This window comes from Castor canadensis, chromosome 1 (assembly GCF_047511655.1).
Source record: "Castor canadensis chromosome 1, mCasCan1.hap1v2, whole genome shotgun sequence".
NCBI classification, from domain to species: Eukaryota; Metazoa; Chordata; class Mammalia; order Rodentia; family Castoridae; genus Castor; species Castor canadensis.
In genome coordinates this window covers 46,636,327-46,657,790 of record NC_133386.1, presented here as the reverse complement: position 1 = coordinate 46,657,790, position 21,464 = coordinate 46,636,327, and the positions used below count along the sequence as shown (strand labels likewise).

Here is a 21,464-nt window from a genome sequence, read left to right as displayed (position 1 = left end):
AGGATGTGTTTTGAGAAGTAGAGGGAATCCTATTTCTATAGATCACAAGTCTCTGAGAAGGAGCAAGGGGGGAGTGGTGGAAGAAACATACATGAGTGATAAAGTAATCCTCAAAAATGTTTGACTGAATGCTCATGGCTCGCACCTGTAGTCGTAGCTACTTGGGAGACTGAGATCAGGAGGACTGAGGTTTGAGGCCAGTCCAGGCAAAAAGTTAGCAAGATACCATCTCAACCAATATCTGGCCACAGTGACATGCTCTTGTCATCCCAAGTTACACAAGAGGCTCAGATCAGGAGGATTTCAACTCCTGGCCAGCCTAGACAAAAAGTTTATGAGAACCCATCTCACTGGAAAAGGCAGGGCATGTTGGTGTGCACTTGACATGTTTTCCTACTTGTGATGATGGGAAGCTTAAAATAGGAGGATCACAGCTTGGGCAAAAAGTGAGAGCTTATCCCCAGAATAACCAGAGCAAAAGGGCAGAGGTATGGCTCAAGTGGTAACGTAGCTCAAAAGGTAGAGTGCCTACCTAGCAAGTGTGAAGTCTTGATTTCAAACCCTAGTACTGCATGAAAAAATAGAAAAAAGTCTTATAGGACTTGAAGAATTTTACAAGATAGGAGTGAAAGAAATTTAGGAGACTATTTCTTAGTCCCTTGGTCTAGTCCAAAGCAATTTCTTTTCATAAAACACACAGGCATAGGTTTTAAACTTTATTAATGGAAATTTGTCAGCTTGATGCGTCATCTTTCAAATGACTTAATTAATTTAATTTTTAAATTAAGAGCAGTGTAGGAGAGAAATGGAAGCAATTTTCTTAAATTACCTATAATTTGAAGCCTTAAGAAGTTCTTCATTCATTCATTTGGTACTTGTTTAGCACTGCCTGTCTAGCAAGTGCCTAGCATGCAGTGGGACCTCAATAGCCATTTTCAAATAAATTATTGACTGAACATCCAATCTATGTTTGACACCATGTTTAGACCCAGAATACATGAATACTGACTCAGGATTTGCCAAGTAGACAAGGTGAGGGCAGATGTGAGTCAGAAACTTTCAGGTTCTAGAACATGTCTTGGCATGAAATACCATGATGAGGTTCAGGAGAGGTCTTCATCTATCAATTTGTGAACTGGGGGGATCCTTAATGATGTGAATAGGTTAATAAAGAACCCATGTCTGCTTTATAGGATCTCTTTTTGTTAACATGGAGGGTGGATTTAAGGTTGTGAGTTGGATGGGCATGAGATCAAAGGGAAAGATACTAATCAAGAAGATACCATGACAGACTAGGAAAGAAATGGTGAAGACTCTTTTTCTTCAAAACTTAAACTGTGCTTAAACTTCCCCATATAAAATTTCAGATATCCCAGATCCTACAATGAGGTTCGTGTCTCTAACAAAAGCCAGTTTAAGAAGGTGCCCCTATCTTCCAAAATCTTCCTTAAGTTGTATAGCAAGAGAAAAAACTATCTTGAAACATTGAGTTTGGTAATTCGATTTGGCTCCCAAGCAGTTGGTTGAAACTCCTGCTAATGTTAATTCCTTCTACTGGAAAATTCCAAAACTATTATTTGTATGAGTGAGAATTTCTTTCTGCTTTCCAATCTAAGGCACATGGAAATAACATTAAAAAGGAGCCTTTGAATTTCTCATTCTGTGTTTAGGTGACCAGTTCAGGCCCAGTATCCACCAGTAGGAGGCATTAAATGAACACTGTTGAGAAATATGCATTCCTAGGTAATGACATTGTTTCCTTATCTGGCTGAATTCAGTCAAAGAAGGAGGACTGTTGTTTCTAATGAAGAAAGAGCTCCACCCTCAGCCACTGCCACAGCTGCTGTGTCAATAGCAAGGGCAAAGTATTCTCCCTCTTTGTGTTTGTCCAACATGGATGCTTTTCAGAGCATTTTAAAGTTCTTTCTTAACCAAAAAACTGCTATTGGCTACAGCTTCATGGCTTTGCTGACTTTGGGAGGTGAGCGCCTCTTTTCGCTTGTGGCTTTTAAATGCCCCTGCAGCACTGAGAATACGGCCTACGGTTTGGTTTTCCTTTTTGCTCCTGCCTGGGTGTTACTGATCCTAGGATTCTTTCTGAACAACAAGGCATGGAAACTCTTCACAGGCTGTTGTGTAAATCCCAGGAAAATCTTCCCCAGGGGCCACGACTGCCGCTTCTTCTATGTCCTGGGCCAGATCATTCTGAGCTCATTGGTGGCTCCAGTGATGTGGCTTTCTGTGGCTTTGCTTAATGGAACTTTTTATGAATGTGCCATGAGCGGGACGAATAGTTCAAGACTTCTGGAACTGATTTGCCAGGGCAAGCCCAAAGAATGCTGGGAAGAACTTTACAAAGTATCTTGTGGTAAAACTAGCATGCTACCCATGGACAATGAAGAAGTGAAACTGTCCCTTCAAGCTCAGTCCCAGGTAAGATCAAACTCGCTTTTTTCTCCCAGCATGAGTTAGAACTATTCTCTCTGTTCCCCTTTCAGCCAGAGAGAAGTCCAAGTCCTGCCAGAACAATTTGAAACTAAATGGAAATTGGAAAATGATGTAGCATTAAGACAATCTCGGGAAAAACCTTTTAGAGGCTGGATGGCTCCATAAAATTGCTGATTGGATTATATCTTTTCCATTTCTGAAAAGACAATATCCTCTGGGTTATGCATATGTAGATACTTAAGTACTTAAAAACAGTCTGTCTGAGTTGACTTTGTAAATAATGCATAACACCAAATCATAAACTGAGTGTTAATGGCTGAGCTATAATTAAGAATTACTGTCTTCTATCACTTATTTATTTTCAAACTGGTTTCTCAGAGAAACACAAACACATATTGTTCATCTATTAAAATATAGCTGAGCCATATGAGTGACTTCTTTCAAAGTTGCATGTCATATACTATTGTAGTTATTCCCTTGAATGGTTTCTGGCAATTGCTGTTTCTTGTATAAATAAATATTGTCAAGATTGAGAAAAACTCCCATATAAAGTCAGACCAAGTAGTCTTTAAATAGCCTTCAGTGAAAAGTGACCATTTCTCTAGGGAGATTATGTCTCTTACTCTTTGTACTGTACAGTTAAAGAAGTTCATACATTATTTTAGAAACTCAAATTTGGGGACACTGTTTTATTTAAGAGGAGGGAATCATATTCAGGTAAGTAGTAACTTGTCATTTCTTCAGGTCCATAAACACAAATCCGGACACATGAGCTGGGCCTGGCCTTAGAAAGACTGATTTTCTATTTGTGAGTAGTGGAATTGCATTCCCCAAATCAAAACAAACAGCAACAGCAGATAAACAGCTTCATAATTTGCCAGGAATATGATTTGTTTTGGAATGAATGCCCTGAAAATAGTGTTATTTTGCATTTTTCAACAGGATTTTTCTTTATAACACATGGAGGCAAAGTCTGTTCTTAAAATAATACATTCCAAAGTGGTTTGCAATAAAGTCATACTTTCTTTATAAACTGATAAGCCAAAAACTTCCCCAAACAAAATCTTTTGTTTAATGCACAAAGACCATTTTAGATAAAACATGTCAGGCTCCTAAATGTCTTCCATCTTTGTTGAAGGAAGGTATTAATTACAAATGTTATAATAGAATGTATGACTTATGGTTTATGTCCTACGGCACCAAGCTCCATTCAGTCAGTGCCAAGTTCAAACACTTATCACTGTGTAAGCTTTTCTTCTCTAAACACAGGCACAAGGAAATCATGCACATCCTGTCATAGCTTAGACTGGACACAATGACCTGTTGACTTTTCAGCAGAATGAGAAGAGCCTGGGGCTGAATCTAATGGGAGGAGACCTGAGAGATGTGGATGAAGGGACATGTAGCAACAGCAGGTGCTGACCATGAGGTTCAGATGGTAGGAGGCAACACACACTGCACATCAGTAATTGGGCATGTGGGAGGGAGTGGAAAAGTGCATTCATCTGTGGGTGGGGCTTAGCAACAAGAAATCCAACTATATGACTCTATTCTTAAGGATAGTAGAATGGAGTGGAAAGAGCTCAGCCTTGGAGTTAGCTGGCTTTGGATTTGAATACTGATTCTGCCATTCATGAGCTAGCTATAGATAGAGGTTCAACCTCTCTGAGTTGTAGTTTTCTCATAGTGGGGGACAATAAGTACCTATTGTGGAGAGTTGTTGGAAGGTTTACAAATAATGAACATAAAACTTCTAGAACATCATTCGTATTCCAAATTGAGGAGAAAACTGCCAGGGTTTGAGGAGGAGACTCATGGAAAACAAGACTTGACTGGGGGCTGGGATGGGAGCAACTACTGCATTCTAGTTGGACTCTAGGTATCCTGAATTTGAGGAAAAAACAAGATTCTGTACTCAGCACTCAGATGAGAGCAGGTTGATGCTAAGGTCATCATGTGTCAACCTTTGCCCCAAAAGGGCAAAGAGGACCTGAAGCTGATCCAATAGATTCTAACTCAGCTAGAATTAACTCAGACATTGAGGTAACGTGTCCAGGAGGCCCAGCAGTAGGGGAAGAGGAGGTAGATGCTGAAGGAAAAGAGGAAGATCTGAGGCTGCCAATCACAAATCCACAAATGACCAAAGGTAAAGATGAAGACTTTCACATGTTTTTTGTACCTCACTCAGTAATTGTAAGTCAAGAAGGAAATCATGAGTTCAGCTAGAACTCACTGGATGAGTTCACGTGCTCAGCATCATTTCTTTGGATTCCCAAAAAACATCCTCAGAGATGAGTCATCTCCATTTCCTAATAAAGAAAACTCCGAGACACAGACTGCATCCATAATAAGGGGAAAGCTAGGGTTAAAACTAAGTAATGCCAGCCAGAGCTGGAACTTATGTAGAGGGTGGGATCCTTTGCAATAATCCCATGTTTGAGCTAGATGTTGGGAAACACCGATCTAAAGCATGTTTCCAGTTCTTTTATGGTCTGAATGGGTTTAGTTGCAAATTATTGTTTCTGTTTTCAAATAGGTCCATCTGCTAAAGGTCATTTGAACTAAATGTAAAGGCATATGTCAAAAAATATGTTAGCTCTCCAAATAAAATTAATTCTTATTATGAAAAATAGATTACAAGCAACAAAAATTAAAAGATATGTTGAGCCATGTAGACTTTTACTTTTAAAATAGCTTTTTAAAAAAACCCAACAGGACCATTCATATTCAGAGATGAATTTATTTTTTCTAATCACCCAAATTGAAAACACGTAATCCTCAAAGTTAAGAATGACCCCATTTTTTCTCAGCATTTAGATGGGATTTAAATTCATGCAGCTTCAGTGTCCTTCTCATATTCTGTCTCCCTTCACTGTGGACAGTAAGTAAAGGCCTTTCTGCCAGAGAGTGTCTGCTGCAGTCACATGGGAAAAAAAATTGGTCACTAGCAATGAATATGAATATGTGTGAATGCCTAAAAACACCTGGGTCATTCCCTTAAATGACCACAATTACTCATGCACAAAATTTTTTTTCACTAACAGCTATACTATTTGGAAGCTTGACTTAGTCAATTCTTGGATAATCTATACTTCTTTCTCTTTTCCATTTGCCAGTCATCTGGTTATTTCTTTGCATAGCAAAGATGTTCAGTAGGAGACTGGTAATTTCTAACTTTATTTTGACTGTTAATGTGTTTAAAAATTAATGATTTCAAGTGAGACATGGTAATGACTTGTATTTTACATGTCCTTAATAATTCTTTTTTCCTAAGATTTTAGGATGGTGCCTGATTTGTTCAGCATGCTTCTTCTCTCTGCTTACTACTTGTTATGCACGCTGCAGATCTAAAGTAAGCTACCTACAGCTGAGTTTTTGGAAGACATATGCACAAAAGGAGAAAGAGCAATTAGAAAATACATTTCTGGACTATGCCAACAAACTCAGTGAGAGGAACCTGAAGTGCTTTTTTGAAAACAAGAGGCCAGATGCCTTTCCCATGCCCACTTTTGCTGCCTGGGAGGCTGCTTCAGAGCTGCATTCTTTCCATCCAAGTCGGCAACACTACAGCACCCTCCACAGGGTTGTAGAAGATGGTCTGGAACCTAGACCCCAGGACAATGAGACAGCAATGGTTCTTCTGGGTTCAGCTGACAACCTGTAGCTCCTCCACCATCACTGACTCACATTGTCCAATGCTACACTAATTCTGAGAGTCTCCTGCTATATCAACAAAAATCTTATATTGCTATACTCCTTCGCAGTCAGAGCTTCTTTACAAAAAAATAACATGAAGGGAAACTGCTTTGAAGCTTCCAAGTGCAATGTCAGGATGCTCTCAAATTAATGTTGAGTGGTGACAATGATGCTCTTAAATTGGTGGAGGGTTGGGCTCAGCAGGCCCAAACATTGCTCCAAGTTCTAAGATTTTATTATTCAGCACACAGACTTACACAAGAGGGTCTGCCACTATGTAAATACTGGTTATAGCATTTGTAGGGGCTGAAACATTGGTTTATGAGGGACCAAGATATTCAACATAGACTGCTGTGTATTGTGACATCCACAGTGTGGTCAGCAGGAATCCTTGGGTAAATCAATCCTACTACCCTATACCCAAGATATATGAAATTCTACCATTTGAAATTCATTTCCTGGACTGGTGGAGTGACTCAAGTGATAGAGTGCCTACCTAGCAAGCATGAGGCCCTGAGTCACCAAGGAAAAAGAAAGAAAGAAATTCATTTCCTTAGAATCTGAAGACCTCAATTCTCAAAAATAACCAATTGAGCAATATGATGCTAAAAATCCAGTTTTCCACATGCTTTCACTGTATTCTGAAAGTATGGTCCCGGGGACAAGACTGCATCAAGATTTTAGGGAACCCTAGGTACTTTGCCTTTACAGGTCAATTTCTACACTCAAAATGATAATTATATTTGTATATTCATATATATGAATGCACATATGTGACTACATTGACATAAACAGAAATATATAAATATTATACATTAGAACACTTTTTTCAATCTAAAAGTACATTTATTTCCTCCTTATTTTATAAATGTTTTCATGGTCCCATACTAATATTGTAGGTTATAAGCATGGTGCTTACTATACCATGGGTATGTCTTAATCTGGCCTACTATAACAAAATGTCATAGACTGGGCATCTTATAAGCAATAGAAATTTATTTCTCACTGTCATAGAGCCTGGGAATTGTGAAATTAGGGTGCCAGCATGGTGAGGGTAGGGGTCCTCCTTCAAGTTGCAGATTGCTGACTTCTTATTGTGTCCTCACATGGAGGTAGGGCAAATAGCTTCCTAGGGCGTCTTTTATAAGGGCACTAATTTTATGCCTGAAGGTTCTGCCCTCATAATCTAATTACCTCCCAAAGGCTTCACCTCTTAATCTTATCACTTTGAGGGTTAGGTTTCAATATATTAGTTTGGGGTAGGTGGGTGGGTACAAACATTCAGATCATTGCAGAGTAAATTGGTCATGACTAGAAGTCTGGGGACACTGTTCAAAGTAGTATTGGTATAAAATTGTTCTACAGTTTTACATTTATCAGAAAGAATGCAAAATTTGCATTCTACTATGTAATATACATCTATGTTAGTGTGTGTGTGTGCGTGTGCATGCATATGTGTGTATGTGTAAATTCCTCTTAAATCTCTGAGTGTAATTGTACTTAAGGAAGAGGAGCCATGTTTTGTGTTCAGGTTCATACCTTGCATCACTAGGAGTCCATATTCCCAAATCAGGAAAAGCTGGATATTAGCTTCTCATTACCATGAAACATGAAGACAAACCAAGGGGACAGCTTATCTGTGGCATTATGATTTATAACAATATATGTTTCTTATTCATGCCCATTCCTGGCACAGAGTTTCTAAAACCCTTGGGATTTCCATTATGTGTGTTTTTTTGTGTACTAGTAAGATGAGCAGTGGCTCCTGGATAGCCTGAGGATGAGGGCTGGTTGCCAGAGGAACCAACCATGAGACTAAGAGAGTTGAAACTTTCAGCCCTATTGTCAGACTTCTGAGGAATAAAGAGGGGTTGAAGGTTGAATTGATCACTAATGTCCAATGACTTAACCAATTATGCTTATTTAATGAAGCTTCCCTAAAACCCCCAAAGGTCAGATTGCTGAGAGTTTCTGAGATGTTTAACACATAAAGGTGGCATACCTAGAGAGGGCATATGGAAGTTCTGAGCCGCTTCTGCATATACCTTACTCTATACATGGGGCTGTGTCTGCATTTTATTGTTTTATGAAAAAAAGATAATAGTAAGTAAAGTATTTTCCTTAGTTCTGTGAACCATTCTAGCAAATTATCAAATGTGATGAAGGAATCATGAGATCTGATGATTTGTAGCCAAGTCAGACAGAAGATGTAGGTTGCCTGATGGACATACTGTTGGAGATCACCATGTAAAGTTAGGGGAAATTCTTAAGAAAACGAGCTCTTAATCTGCTAGGGGGGGGGTGGTCTGAACTTAACTCTGGTTACTGTTAGAAATGAACTGAATTATAGGACACCTAAATGGTATTGGAGAATTAGTCAGTGTGAGAGAAAATCCACAACTCTCGTGGGCAGAAGTGTTCAGTGTTGCGTGTGAGAAGGAGGGTATATACAAATTTTAGAGGTACAGCATCAGGGGTGTGTGTGTGTGTGTGTGTGTGTGTACATGTGTGTGTGTGTGAGAGAGAGAGAAACAGAGACAGAGACAGAGACAAAGACAGAGAGAGGCAGGGATTGGGGATGAGTAGGAATAGAGATATCAGAATGAAGACAGAGAAAAGCAAGCTAACACAAGATGAGCTCCTTCTTCATTTGGAGCTCATCTGCCCTTAAATATCCAACCGAGCCAGAAGGCAGATGGAAACCAGTGATGCCCAGGTATCCTTTGGCTGGGTGAAAGGCTGAAGCAGCAGTTCTATAAAAGTAGCTTCAGTTCTAGAAAGCTGCAGTTTGAGGGGTCAGCTGTGGAGCATATTTTTGCCATCTCAACCCCAGAGGCAGTTTATACTTATGAAATGGATGCCTCATTCAAGAATATCCTCCCTAGCTAGTAATAAGCTAACTGCCTGGGGGACTTTTGCTGCAGATTAGTAAGTAGCAGAGAAACCCATCCTCTGGAACAAGTTGCCCCAGGATGCGTCAGGTTCCTATCCTGACCCTTGGTCCTAATTCCTATAGAATAGTACTTTACTCCAGAGGACAAACAAGTCCAGGAAACTTTATATGTCCCATAAACAACCTTAGAGGGAATGGGTGGAGACAGAGAGAGCAAATAATCTGTTCTTGGGTGTCAAGAGGGAACAGGTACCCAGAGGCAGCTGATTTGAGTAGAAGAGAGTTTAGAAGTATGAACAGTTTGTTGTCTTAGAATAGGGTCTCTAGAATCAGTGCCCAATACAGGAAGCTGTGTGTAACTGATTTATTAAAAAGGTATATGCTAAAGAGAAAACCATAAGCAAGACAGATACAAGAAAGAGTGATGTTTCAAGAGAAGTCTCAGCCCAATCTGTCCTATAGGAAATTCTGGGCCATCAGCCTTTGCTTGATCCCAAAGGGACTCTGAGACTTTGGATGTGATTGTGAGTTGTTCCAGAGCAACAGAGAGAATGGTCCAGACAGCTCTAGGAGAGTAACCACCAGTGGTCCAAGGGTGACCTTCCAGAGAAGGTCGCACCTCAGCAACTGGGGGAGATTAGTACTCTGAAATTAGTTATCTGGAGAAGGTTCCAGAAAGGTCCCACTAATTTGTGCTAAGAATCCTCCTTTAGGTCTAGAATTGAAGCATATGGAAGACACCCCTGGACTAGAATCAACCCAAGCCATGCTGACTCCCTTTTTAAACTTATAACTTCCCCTGAAGCCAAAGACAAATAATCTCTTCCTACTACTGTTACTTTAATACATAAAAGGATGGTGTTGGAGAGTTCTTTTTGAAAGAATTTGACACCTTCTCATATAAGGATGTATAATACTTACTTTGTCAAATACATCCCATGAATAAGTTGTGTACAAATTTAAATGATTCTATTTTCTGTGAAGTTCCTACTCTTTTGTTCAAGCTTACCTAATTAACTCATTAACTTTAGGACATGTTCCCTTTACTCATTCCCAGTAGAAAATGGGGGGAAAGTACTTAGCAAGGATTACAAAACTAAAGTTTCATAGACAAAACATGAAAAATATTATACCTTTATTAATACATTGTGAAGTATAAATGTACCCAAATATGCCTTAAAAATATATATATATGATTCTCTACTTGAAACCTTTGAAGCACTGCTGAATTTAGCATGAAAATGATGAAATTATCAAATTCACATATAGTACCACATTTTAAAGTCTGATGATCCACTGATTTACTATAAAAACTGGTTAAGATTCTAGAACTCACTAGGTAGCAGAAAATTCCTACCTCTTCTCACATGGTGTATTTCAGATATTTTAACTACTGACTTGTGTTAGGTAGCTTTCTTTCATCATAACAAATATCTGAGATGATTAACTCATAAGGGGATAAGGTTTATCTTGGCTCACAGTTTTGGAAGTTTCAGTCCATGATAGATTGATGCCATTGCTTTGGGCTATGGTAAGGCAGCAGATCATGGTGGAAACATATGGTAGAGCAAAACCGTTCACCTCATGACCAGGAAGTAAAAGAAAGAAAGAGGAAAGGATACGGCCCACTATCCCATTAAAGGGCATGTTCTCAGTGACCTGAAGACCTCTCATAGTGTCCCAACTCTTTCTACCACCACCCGTCTCTCAGTAACGCCAAACTGGAGACCAAGTCTTTAAGGGGTCTTTGAGGGACATTCCAGATGTGAACTATAGCATAACTATTATTCTACTTATATTCCAGTGGTTCTGAACTATCTAAGCAAATTTCTTAATTTTCTAATATTTCCCAATCTTTTTTTTTTCTGTTGCACAAGCCACAGGACATTTAGTTCCTTTTGTGTCTATTATTTATATCTGTCTCTTTTTATATCCCAAAATTATTAAGAAAAATTTAAATGAACAGCATGAAAGGTTGGATTGGAAGCATCTGTGCTTGTCAGTGATTCTTAATACTCATTGTAGTTTGGATTCATCTGAGGGCTTTGAGATTTTTAATATCTGGCCCTGTCCAGAGATCCTAATGTAACTTTTCTTCATTGTGGCCTGGACATAGAGTTTTTTTAAGATTCCTAAATAATTTTAATACACAGTGATACAGGAGAACTACTGATTTTACATATGGAAGTTCATGGAAGTGGTAGGGAATATGAAGGCTGCAATGTTTGAAATGTTATCTGATTTTCAAATAATGGCATGTAATAAAGATTTAGCAATTGGGTTTCCAGAGAAAACAAAAGTCTGAGCATTTGCCAGTTGCCATGGTGTAATTTCAAATTACCATGGTAATGTCACTGAGTACAGAGGTAGGAAGAGACACTAACTTTTCTTTCTTGAAGGTATGAGCTTTCAAAAGAGGTTGTAGGTAGGGTTTTTTTAAATCTTTGTTTTGTTTCATGAAGTAACACTGGTTCCATCCAAGTCAACTTTGGAGCTATTCTGCTGCATTTCCATCTCACTGTAATAAAACTTAACACTGGTGTGTTAGGTTTCTTCAGAAAAACAGAACCAATAAGATCTATATCTATACATACAGATTTATGAGAGGAGATTTATTGTGGGAATTAGTGCACACAATTATGGAGACTGAGATGTCTCATAAAATGCCATCTGCAAGCCAGAGAACAAGGGAAGGGAGTAGTGTGGTTCAGTATACGTCCAAAAGCCCAAGAACCAGGGGAGCCAATGTTGTCACTCCTAGTATGAGGTAAAAGGTTAGAAACCTGGAATTTTGATGTTCAAGGGCAGGAAAGACAAGTGACCCAACTGTAAGGGGGAGGGAAGAAAGAGAGAACAAATTTATCCATCTTTTTGTACTATCCAGACCCCAATGGATTTGCATGGTGCTGAGTCACATTAGGTTAAGATGGAACTTCCATTAACCAGTTCAAATGCCAATTTCTTCCAGAAATACTTTTGAAATAAAGCTTTACCAGCTATCTAAGCATCCTTTAATTCAGTCAGATTGATATCTAAAGTTAATCATCACATGTGGCAAAATAAATATAGTTTGATGGCTCCAATTGAAAGTTGGAATTGTACTGTTCACATTGAATCTTAATAAACCAATACAATATGACAGAATATAAAGCTAGATTGTTGAGAAATGTTATAATTTATTTCTTGGCAAGATATAATGTTCAAAAATCTGGTAAAATTCAGTCTCAAATTACTCAGAGACCACCTGAGTTAGCCAAGTGTAGAGAAAAAGAAGGAATAAGAGAGAGAGAAAGAGAGAGAGAGAGAGAGAGAGAGAGAGAGATCTAATTATTCCAGTTTGCTCAAGTGGCAACATATAATTGAAGGACCATTTTGAAAATTCCATACAGATGACATGGAGAAGAAACACAGAACCCAACTTAGAGCTAGAATAGAAGGCCCCAAATCTAAGGCCTTAGTCAAACTACTCTAGCTATCCCCAGATGTTTAAGCCACCCCAGCGGGAGCTGCAGGCTTTGTAGAACAGTTCCTACTATGTCCTGCCTAAGTTTACTTTCTTTTTTTCTGGCTTAATATCTGATCCAGAAAATCATGAGCTTAAATAAATGTTTAACCATTAAATTTGGGGATAATCTGAAGCAATACATAACCTAATACAAATAAAATTATAAGAATTCATGAAAAGAAAAATTAAAGCAATTTGCATTTCTACATAGATTTATGCAAAGATTCTCTCTGTACATGGGCTTTTCCTTAATATTTTCTTCTTCCTTAAATTCCAATTAGCAGTGTATCTTCTATGGCATGATTAAATAAATGCTGAACAGGTACCTATTCATAATAGCTCCACCAAAGCTTGAGATGCACTTTCAATTATTTTTGGTTAAATTTTGTTTGAAGGGAGCATAGTGCTGTGGGCCAAATTCCATTTAAAGTAAACACATTATCAGGAGGAGTAACACATTAAACTATTATTTCTCATTAATAAGTAGGACAAAAATAGGAGTGGGGAGGTTACAGGAGAGGTTGGCCTTGAGCAAGCTGTAAACAGATTGGTCTTCAGTCTTGTTTTTCAAAGTGTTGCCTTCAGACCATCAGCATCAGCACCAGGAGGGAGTTTGTTAGAAATGCAGAGTCAGACTCCATCCAAACATGCTGGATCAAGTCTGCAGTTTAACAAGATCTCAGCCAATTACAACTTAAATTGGAGATGCACTGGAGCAATGGTTCTCAAACTTAGTACATACTAAAATCATCTGGATGGATTATTAAAAATGTAGATTGCTGAATTCCATCTCCAGAGTGTCTGATTCAATAGTTCTAGAGTAAAGTAAGAGAATCTGCACTTCCAGCAAGTTCTCAGGTGATACTGATGTCCTTGGTCCAGTGACCGGACAGCTCCAGAAAGAGCACTCAAAAGCGCAGAACAGGCCATTCTGGGGAAGGTGGGCTTAGAAGAAAGTTGGGCTCTGCCTCAGATCTGATCTACTCAGACATCTATGTTACATTGTATCAGCCTGTTTCAGAACTCACAGTGCCTTTCCTTTTGTTGAAGGATACCTTTGTATTTTAAAAATATTTTAAAATTTATCTCACTTAAGTTTTCCATGTTTCTTGTGAACTTTATTTGTAGGGGTTTTTTTTTGTTGCTATTGTCAACTTCTTTTTTCTATCATTTTTCTAAGTGACTGTTATCTGAATATGCAAAAAGTTATTGTTTTATGCATATCAATTTTATCCTTTTATTGTTTGTATAGCTTTCCAGAATTTGAAAAAAGTAAACATTTCACAACCACTAATTTACAGGCTATTAGGCGAAATCAAGAAGGTGTTGGGTGTTGTGCAACTTGAAACCATTATCTGTGTTAGCATCTATAAAAATGGCCACTAGATGTTATTTGCCTTGTGATGCAAGACAATAGTAAGTATATAGGCTAGGCATGGTGGTACATGGCTATAATCCCAGCTACTTGGGAGATGGAGGTAGGAGGATTTCCATCAGAGAGAAGCCAAAGCCAAAAAATACCTATGTGAAAAACAGACTTAAGAAAAGCAGAAGGACCAGGGGGATGGCTCAAGTGGTGGAGTGCCTGCCTAGCACCTAACAAGCATTAGGTCTTGAGTTAAATCCCCACTACAGTCAAGAATAGAGCTAGTACACAGAACCAGCTGTGAAATATTGTTTCCTAAAAACTTAAACTTGATGCTAATAAAATATTTAAACATCATTATTAGTTTATAGGAAATATGAGCAACAGAAATAAAAGTGATTAACACCATAAAGAAGCAACCAGGTAAATTTAGAAATGAACATTCTATTCTACAAGTGCTATAGCTTGGATTAAAAATGTCCTTCAAAGGACATTGTGCTAAAGGCTTGATTGCCATCCTGTGGAGCTATTGGAAGGTGGTGACCCTTTAGCAGGTTTAGCTGAATGGAAGGAAGTTAGGTCATTGGGAGTCAAGCCTGCTCTCTTCTTTCTTTTCTTTTCTCCCCTTTTCCTCCCTGCCACTCCCCTCCTTTCTCTTTTTCTCTCCTCTCCTCTCTTCTCCTTTATCTCCACATGTTCTCTACCATGATGCCCTGCCTCATCACAGGCCCAAAGCAATGGGGTCAAATCTCTGAAGCCATGAGCCAAAATAAACCTTTCCTCCTTTTAAGCTGTCACAGTGACAGAAAGCTGTGTACACCACAGATGACTCAGCTCTCCACAGATCAATGGCATAAAATGGGAGAATAAATAAGATATGTTTATAGAGACATAATAACCAAATGCAGTTTGTACAGATGTCTTTGAGATATTTAATGAAATATGGAAAAGAAAAAATGTCTTTGAGGTATTTAGGGAAAATTTAATGGGTGTTAGATGATTTTACAGGGTTTTTAATTTTGTCATGTATTAAATGGCATGCTGGCTTATTTTAAAAGAAAGTTGGCCTGGTGGCACATGCTTGTAATCCCAGCTATGCAGGAGATGGAGATAGGAGGATCATGATTGGAGGCCAACTTGGGCAAAAGTTAAAGAGATCCTGTCTCAGAAAACAAGTTGAGCATGGTGGTATATTCCTGTAATCTTAGTTAAGCAGGAGGCAGAAGTAGGAGGATTGTGATCTGAGGCCAGCCCTAGGCAAAAAGTGCAGAATCCTTCTTAAAAAATAAACTACATCAAAAAGACTAGAGGTACAGCTCAAAATGTAGACCATTTGCCCTGCAAACACAAGGCCCTGAGATCAAACTCTAGTACTGCCAAAAATAAAAAATAAACAAGAAAGTCCTTATTAATTAGAGATGCTTATGTATTTACATATCAATTGCCATGATATCTAGAATTTTCATTAAAATACTCCTACCCAGCTGGACACAGTGGTTCACAACTGTAATCCTAGCTATTCAGGAGGCAGAGATCAAGTGGATCACAGTTTGAGGCCAGCCCAGGCAAAATTAGTTCAGGAGACCACATCTTAACCAATAAAAGCTGGGTGTGGTGATGTGTGCCTGTCATCTCAACTACACAGGAAGCTTTAAATAGGAGGATAGCAGTCCAGGCCAGTCATAAACATGAGACCCTATTCTAAAAATAAGGAAAACTAAAAAGGCTAGGCTCAAGTGGTAGAGTGCCTTTCTTGTAGTTCTGAGTTCAAACTATAGTATTGCAAAAAAAAAAAAAAATGGGGGAAGGGGGGAGTTGAAAGATGAAACTACAAGAGAGATACATAGAATCCTTGCTTTATTGTTTTTACATTTTTCTATGCTTGGACATTTTTCATAATAGTTAACACAACAAAATACGCAGAATGCACACCTCAGTTCTTCTGTTGAGCATTGCTGATTATCTCCTGCTCAGCTGGAGTTTATACTTCAGTGTCATTCACAAGAAAGAGTTCATAGAAAGGGCTATTCCTGAGGTTCTTGCATGTTGAAATGGCTGGTCTATGCTTGAAAGACAGTGGGACTGGTTCACATGTTCTCTGACAGGAATGTATGCATTACCTCCATTGCTTTCTGTCACTACATGTTGCTGAAGGGAAACCCAGCCTGTCTCTACCTCTACTTTTTTTTTTTTTTACTGCTAACATAAAGTTTTTGCTTATATTCTTTAACTTAATGTCCAATAATGTTAACAAACATATTTTCACATAGGTCTTTTGCACAAATTTTTCTGCTATTAGATAGACTCTTTAATTATGAAGAGTGATTTTATTTCAAGAAAATTGAGTTTGCAAATTTTCCCTTTAACCTCCTTCTTGCTCTGTATGATTTTCAAGGAATTATATTGGATTCAGAACTAAACAACTGCTATTTTCCTACTGAAGTTCATTAATTCAATTTTTAAAACTAAGTTAGTCTTGGTTCTTGTTTCACCTGAATTTCATAAGCATACAAGAAGAGAGATATTACTATTTCCATTTTTACAATAACACTAAAGTTCAAAAAGGTTAAGATGGTTAGCCACTGTTAAGTTATGGACCTAAATTTGGAACCAAATCTGTCTGGCTTCTGACTTCCATCACACGAATGCTTCTCGTGTTGCTGTTATTCTTGAGTGTTCATTTAACCTTTAAAAACACATTTCCTCATTTGTAAACCGAAGATGTTGAGTTAGTACATCTCAAGGTTTGTTTCAACTCTGTCATCTTACACCTTATAGCTAGTAGTAAATGATTTCCCAGTTGATTGGTTTTTTGGTATTTTCCTAGAAATAGGTATCTATCTCTAAGTTCCCTATCTTTTGTCTGAGCCCCTGGACTCTTTCACATCCCGAATAGCTTTTTTCACCTTGAGTTTCTGGACACGTGGGAGAGTTATGCTCAAATTATGATTTTACTGTATTGATAAGGTCAATTTCCTTGTTTTTTTATATCCTTAGATAAAAATGACAACTAATTAAGAGGGATTTTCAGCAGTGTAAAGTTCATAAAAGATTTAGAACATTCCCTAAACTTTAATTTTTACATACTTTAAACCCCATCTTTCCTTCCGTTCATCTATCTTTTTACAATTTCAGATATCCTGAATCTATGCAAACCTATCAGAAAGAAATCTTTACAAGTTTTAAATTGTAAGGAAAGCTCAGGTTAAAAAGGGGAAAATGAGTTAATTAATTCATCTAATCACACCACTGGATCATATCAAGGAACAGAACAAATTCAGTCAAGTAAGAACTCAGGTGATATTGAGTAACTTTGCTTAAGAACAATGCCTCAAAATGTAGACATCTTCTGGCAGAGTATGTAACCTAGAAAACAGTGAGTAGCTGCATTATAAAAATGTTCTGGACTTCAAACAAAGGGATGTGCCTATGCAATAATAATGATTGCTGATGACTTCAACAGAACAAGCTTATTTTTCCCAAGGGTTCTGTTAGTATTTGTGTCATGGGAGGAAACATGAGGTATAGTAATCAGAGTTTTACAAAAGTTTGCTTCGTATGAAGCAAAGCAGTTTAAAAAACTGCAGTTACAAATTGGTGTTTGATAAGCTTCCATCCTCTTTAGAGTGAATATGTAGAAAATACAGCCTTTTTGTCTTCCCAAGAGATAAATTAGTCCTCCCAACCACTGGTGGATGGGCTTTCTTTCAATCAAAACTCTTCAACTTTTGTCATACTTGGCAGTGTTTTCCCTTTTTATCCCAGTGCATTTTGTTATATTTGAAGCATTTAATGGAGATAAAATGAGAGGTAACTCTGGAAGAATTTGAATGCAGGGTCAGGAGGAGTGCCAGCCTTCACCTCACTTCTACAGAGGATATCAGAGAGTTCCAGGGAACACAGTTTAAAACTCTTGCTCTAAATGTGGGTGCCCATTAGGAAGACTTGAGAAGCATTTTAAAGGTTCTAAGACCTGTGCCTTATTCCTAGAGACAGTGATTTAACTAATAAAAACTAAGCCCTAAGCATCAGGACTTTTTACAAAACTTTAGGTGATTCTACAGAGCAGCTAAGATTGATCATTGCTTTGTTGTATATGTATGAGTTCAGGGTAATCTGAACCACATCTTACTTCTGACACAATCTACAAATCACACAAAGAAGGGATGGGCCAGAATTTGGTTGACCTTCCTGATGTGTCTCTGAATCCTTAGGCCCAGATAGATCTCACTTTACCCCTCAGGGGCTTGATTGCCAGTTTTCACCTTCTAATGAAGAATTTCATTGTAAATACTTCCATCAATGAAAGGCTCTCAAAGCTATGGCCATTTTCAACTGACCACATGCTTAGTTTTATTTTGAAGGAGTTAGGAATATATTACATTCAAAGGTCCCACTCCAGTATATTCACTTTAGAGTTTGAAAAACAGCAGTCGCAAGATCATTCTGATCTCATGTTTCTTAAAAGCAAGAGATGAAATTCCCATGTGAAAGATGCCCTCCCTATATTAGAAAGAAAGTTTTCTCATCATTGAGGACAAGAAGTTGGGGCTGAGAGAATCCTGTACAGATTTTGTTGAGATAATTCTTATCTTCTAGCCTCCCCACATAATTTATTTTCTTCTTCTTTTTTTTGACAACACACTATTCTTTGTCTAATTCAGTATGTAAGTGTTCAATCCTTTGGGTTTTCATTTCCTTATGAATCTTCCTTGCCTTGTACAATTTGTATTAAATAAATTTGTATGTTTTTCTCCTATTGATTTATCTCATATCAACTAATTCTCAGGCCAGAAGAAAACAAACAAAATAAAACAAATAGAAAACCTTAGTGGATAAAGGTAAAGTTTTGTCTTCCTTATGATTTTGTGTCATTTTCTCATGAGCTTGACCCAAAGAAGCTAAACAATAAAACCAAAACCAAGACTCTCCAATGGAAGATTCTCTCCAATGGAAGTTAGGGCACCCTAGTTTTCATGTGCTGAGATGGAAAATTGAAAACATCCCCTCTGGATCATCTGTAATAATAGTGCCCAGGACATCAAGGCTTGGATGAACCAAGTCTTGATCATGACCAGAAGGGAAGGTGGGTATTCATAAGTAAGGTTAGAGACAGTGCTTGGTTAATTTAGGAATTTATAGAATTCACTAAGAATTAAGCCTTAAGAGACACTTCTAAAACTAAATACTTCTAAAACTAAATAATTAAAGAAAAAATGTTACTCAAGTGTAGTCATGATTAAAATTTAAGAATAATTTCCCTGATCATGCCTTGTCTTCAGCTGATGTGGTCATTTGGGTTCAACCCAGTTCTGAGTTCTGCAAAATTCATAGAACTTGTGGTTATATATATATATATATATATATATACACACATATATATATACATATATATATATATATACACACATATATATATACATATATATATATATATATATATACACACATATATATATATACATATATATATATATATATATATATATACTGCTTTTCCACAAAAGAGATTTTCTTCCTCTACCCCTCCCGGAGGCACAGAGAAGAACAGATCAAGTGTGTGGGGTTATATGAGGCAGTTCTTGCCTACTCAGTGTGGAGAATCAAACCTAAGTAGTTATATGTCTTTAAAAAGCTTCTGCTTTTTAATAACCTATCTACCATATTTCTAACCCAAAGGGTAAAAATTCTCAAAGTATCTGAGCTGCTTTTACTGTTAATATTATCATTTTTAAATATTGAAAACTTTATGATCATAAATAATTTTTCTTTCCTCTGCTCAAAAATTCTACTAACCAGGAAAATGGCATGGCATTCAGGTAAGTATGATGCCAGCTTTCTCTGGAATGCTGTGTTGTGTTGGGCTGTGACTTCTATGGAATTCAATTCTTATTTACCAAGGGCTCCCACTTATTTTAATATATGTTAGAAAAAGGGAAAGCAATTCAATGGACTTCTAACATCAGGTTTTGAGTTAGCCTTTGAAAAACAAGAATGGCAAAGATTTTATATTTTGGCTTATCTGATTAGCTTGTGTTGATTTTTTTTTTAAGTTGAAGGATTAAAAGAAGCAGTAATTCTAGACTCCTGTTGAAGATGGGTCATACATGGTGCTTTAGCCCATGGGTGCTTTAGACCCATGGCTAAACCAACTGCTCTCTTGGCCTGGTTTTCAGTTCCCACAAGGTTGTGCACTTGTACTCTCCACATCTGTTCAGACTCTTTGTATTAACAAATGAGCTTTTCACTTGACTTCTCTTCAGCTCTGTGCAAGGTAGGTGATACCTGGATCTCAAATCCCACCTAGACACTCTAATAGCTTACTTTGCTACTTCAATCTTTTGGCTGAAGTAGAATATACAGATGATAGTAGCTATACTCCCAAACACTGATTTACAAATTATTAAAGTATGAAATAATGATATGATATCTAAGTCACTATATCTTTAGATATAAAGATTTGGGGATCTTTATAACTAACTGACAACTCTTGGCTGTTTCATGTGGGTGAAATAAGTGGGAGGTTCCCTGTACCCTTTTCTCTTCCCACCCTTCCCTGAAAGGGATTCCTGGCAGGTTGTCTTGAGTGAGTGAATTGAGTGAAGCACCAAGTTGCCTGAGGTGGAGTAGATTTGAGCTGAGTGGAAGTTATCCTGCATTAGTATCTGCCTTTTTTTTTTTTTCATTTTTCTTTTATTATTCATATGTGCATACAAGGCTTGGTTCATTTCTCCCCCCTGCCCCCACCCCCTCCCTTCCCACCCACTCCACCCCCTCCCGCTCCCCCCCCTCAATACCCAGCAGAAACTATTTTGCCCTTATCTCTAATTTTGTTGTAGAGAGAGTATAAGCAATAATAGGAAGGAACAAGGGGTTTTGCTGGTTGAGATAAGGATAGCTATACAGGGAGTTGACTCACATTGATTTCCTGTGCATGGGTGTTACCTTCTAGGTTAATTCTTTTTGATCTAACCTTTTCTCTAGTTCCTGGTCCCCTTTTCCTATTGGCCTCAGTTGCTTTAAGGTATCTGCTTTAGTTTCTCTGCATTAAGGGCAACAAATGCTAGCTAGTTTTTTAGGTGTCTTACCTATCCTCACCCCTCCCTTGTGTGCTAAAGCTTTTATCATGTGCTCATAGTCCAATCCCCTTGTTGTGTTTGCCCTTGATCTAATGTCCACATATGAGGGAGAACATACGATTTTTGATCTTTTGGGCCAGGCTAACCTCACTCAGAATGATGTTCTCCAGTTCCATCCATTTACCAGCGAATGATAACATTTCGTTCTTCTTCATGGCTGCATAGAATTCCATTGTGTATAGATACCACATTTTCTTAATCCATTCGTCTGTGCTGGGGCATCTTGGCTGTTTCCATAACTTGGCTATTGTGAATAGTGCCACAATAAACATGGATGTGCAGGTGCCTCTGGAGTAACAGTCTTTTGGGTATATCCCCAAGAGTGGTATTGCTGGATCAAATGGTAGATCGATGTCCAGCTTTTTAAGTAGCCTCCAAATTTTTTTCCAGAGTGGTTGTACTAGTCTGCCTTTAGTA

At 37.9% G+C, this 21,464-nt stretch overlaps 2 protein-coding genes across 2 annotated transcripts in view; one reads left to right on the top strand and one right to left on the bottom strand.

Annotated features, from left to right (window-relative positions):
• Positions 1-21,464, bottom strand: part of Trappc3l (trafficking protein particle complex subunit 3L) — a 50,454-nt gene that overhangs the window by 4,401 nt on the left and 24,589 nt on the right. The gene's annotated exons all lie outside the window — the stretch shown is intronic.
• Positions 1,809-19,127, top strand: Calhm5 (calcium homeostasis modulator family member 5). Its single transcript, XM_020176022.2, has 2 exons — positions 1,809-2,433; positions 5,723-19,127. The coding sequence occupies exons 1-2, from the start codon at positions 1,894-1,896 to the stop codon at positions 6,110-6,112; spliced, it is 930 nt and encodes a 309-aa protein (XP_020031611.1). The 5' UTR covers positions 1,809-1,893; the 3' UTR covers positions 6,113-19,127.